The 2,540-nt window shown below is 35.1% G+C and overlaps 1 protein-coding gene across 1 annotated transcript; it reads left to right on the top strand.

Moving 5' to 3' along the window:
• Window positions 1–1,689, top strand: LOC134230320 (uncharacterized). Its single transcript, XM_062712086.1, has one exon. It carries the CDS (start codon window positions 9–11, stop codon window positions 1,662–1,664), a length of 1,656 nt encoding a protein of 551 aa, XP_062568070.1. The 5' UTR covers window positions 1–8; the 3' UTR covers window positions 1,665–1,689.
• Window positions 1,690–2,540: the final 851 nt, after the last annotated feature.

Genomic DNA, 2,540 nt, shown 5'->3' with positions numbered 1-2,540 from the left:
TCTAAATCATGGGTTTAGGACCGAGCTCCCAGTGTAAGATACGGCAATGTTCTCAGTGTCATAGGGACACAGAATTCTACTGTAACACTTGTAAACAAGACCTGTGTCTACAGTGTAAAGAGAGACATGTTACTGATCTAGCTACTATATATCATGATGTTGTGGCTCTCCGAGAAAAACATGACTCTATTCAAAAACAGGAGAGTTGTGTGAAACATCCAAACAAAATTCATAGTCAATTTTGTTATTCTTGTGACATTCCTGTCTGTGTCAAATGTACAGAACACAGGGAACATGAAAGATTGGACATAAGATTAGCATATGAAGCAAAGCTTCCACAGTGTGAAGAATTTCTATTCATCACTAGAAATGAAACTTTATATAAGAGCTATTTTCTCCTTGCAGAAATCAGATCTGATCGAAAAACCTTTCCCAAAGTAATCTCCAACTTCCAAACAAAGATGTCGGCAAAAGGTCAAAATTTGAAGGACCTCTTTGACACAGTGATATGTGATGTTAAAATTAGACGTAAATGTTTTATTTATAGATTGCAACACCAGATCCGAACAATGAACCGCCACCTTGCCAGCATTGAGAACTATGAACACAGATATGAACACTCAGCAAACAAACCTGTAGAATTTCTCGTGTACCTGAAGAAATCATTCTCCCAAAGAATAACAGGACCTACTTATCTTCAAAAACATGCCCTGGTCCCCCTTTGTGCCAAAATAAACACGGATTCATATGCCTTGATAACGTTACTGGGTCAAATCCAACTGAGAGAGACAAGAAAAAGACAAATAAAAAAGGAAAGTTTACTAAAACTGATATCCTCACCCGTGTTATATAAAACTGTGGGAGTGAAAGGAGTTAGGGGTATAACACACATATCCCATGTGACATCTGACCGATTCTGGATCAGTGATAAATACAATCTTATCTTAACAAACGTAGAAGGTGTCACGCTAAATCGTTTGGCTGATATGGGTAGGTATAGCTGGAGTTGTGGACTACACACTGTAAACTACGCAGGTGATCTTATTTATATTGACGAGGATTATAACATCAGAAAACTGTCTAAAGATAACAGAACAAAGTCTACACTGATAAAGAAAACAAAACCATGGGTGCCACGTTGCGTCTACTGGTCTCCCTCCACCGGGGACTTGCTGGTCGCTATGTTCAATTCCGATACAAAGACAGCCCAGGTTAACCGTTACAATGACAAAAGAGAACACATACAGACAATGCAGAACAACAACACAGGTCGGGAACTGTATAAAGGACCTGTATACATCACAGAAAACAATAACGGAGATGTCATTGTGTCTGACTATTTCCGTGGTGTTGTGGTGACACAAGATGGAGATAAACATCGCTTCTCCTACACAGGTCCTCCATCAGGATCACGACTTTATCCACAAGGAATCTGTACAAACTCCCTTTCGCATATCCTGGTGTGTGATTGGTTCAGCAACAGTATTCAGATGATTGACAAAGAGGGCCACTTTTTAACACTGATACAGACACTGCAACAGGATATACACAGACCAAGAAGCCTGAGTTATGATAATAAAACTCGTCATCTGTGGGTTGGTTCAGACAATGATAATACAATTTATGTATACAAATGTATAGAGAGAGAGCTTTCTGAAAACTAATTGTAGATAAATTGACATACTATAGCCACACAGGCGAATCTAGAGAGCCTGTGATAAAAAAAAAATGAAAAAAAGTATGTTATGGATTTTGTATTTATACATAATGTATAAATGTTATAACTGAAAATGTTACATTGTCATTTATAAGTACATTTTGCGTCATTATTTTTTTTTGCGTTGTAACAATATCACATATAGCAGGTTAAATATTTATTGTATAAAGAATATCAAAAATGCTTTCATTAATAAAAATTTTGTTTTAATACATTTTTGCATCGTCCTCAAAACAAAAATTTATAACGCAAAATATAAGAAAAATGTAAGAATCAAAAGGTTGAAATATTGTAATTGCCATAATCACGACTCAAAATTTAATAACACAAAATGCAATAATTAAACAAAAGTATATTTATCATTTTTGTGTTAAAACATTCTGCGTTGATCTCGACTCAACTAGTGATTATGCAAAATGTAATAATCCCAGTTATTACAATTCGCATTGTTTTTACATTTGGCTTTAATTTGCAACGCACCATCCTTTGAAAAGACAAGAATTTCAAATACTGGAATATTTCTCTATTTGGTGGTTTCTGATTATGCCATTCAGGATTGATGAAAATGTTTTTTGGACTGGTACTTTAAAAAATTACCCAACATATAAATTTGTATAAATCTGTACTAGTAACACATTTTAATAGGGTGTGTAAGTCTCGTTGGCTTTCACTCTCGTTTTATAACTTCCGGGTACATGAGCTTTAAAGCAATATGAGCTAAAATTTTGACCTCAGACTTTGTTGTTTCAAAATTGTAAATAACAATTTCAGTGACAGAAAAATAACGTTACATTTACAAGGATTCTGAGAGTGTTGCTAAGCT

This window comes from Saccostrea cucullata, unplaced genomic scaffold (genome assembly GCF_032062105.1).
Source record: "Saccostrea cucullata isolate Sc308-1 unplaced genomic scaffold, CSIRO_AGI_Scuc_v1 ctg5007, whole genome shotgun sequence".
In the NCBI taxonomy this organism is placed as follows: Eukaryota; Metazoa; Mollusca; class Bivalvia; order Ostreida; family Ostreidae; genus Saccostrea; species Saccostrea cuccullata.
Note: the sequence above shows the minus strand (reverse complement) of the source record. Positions and strands in the feature narration are given on the sequence as shown.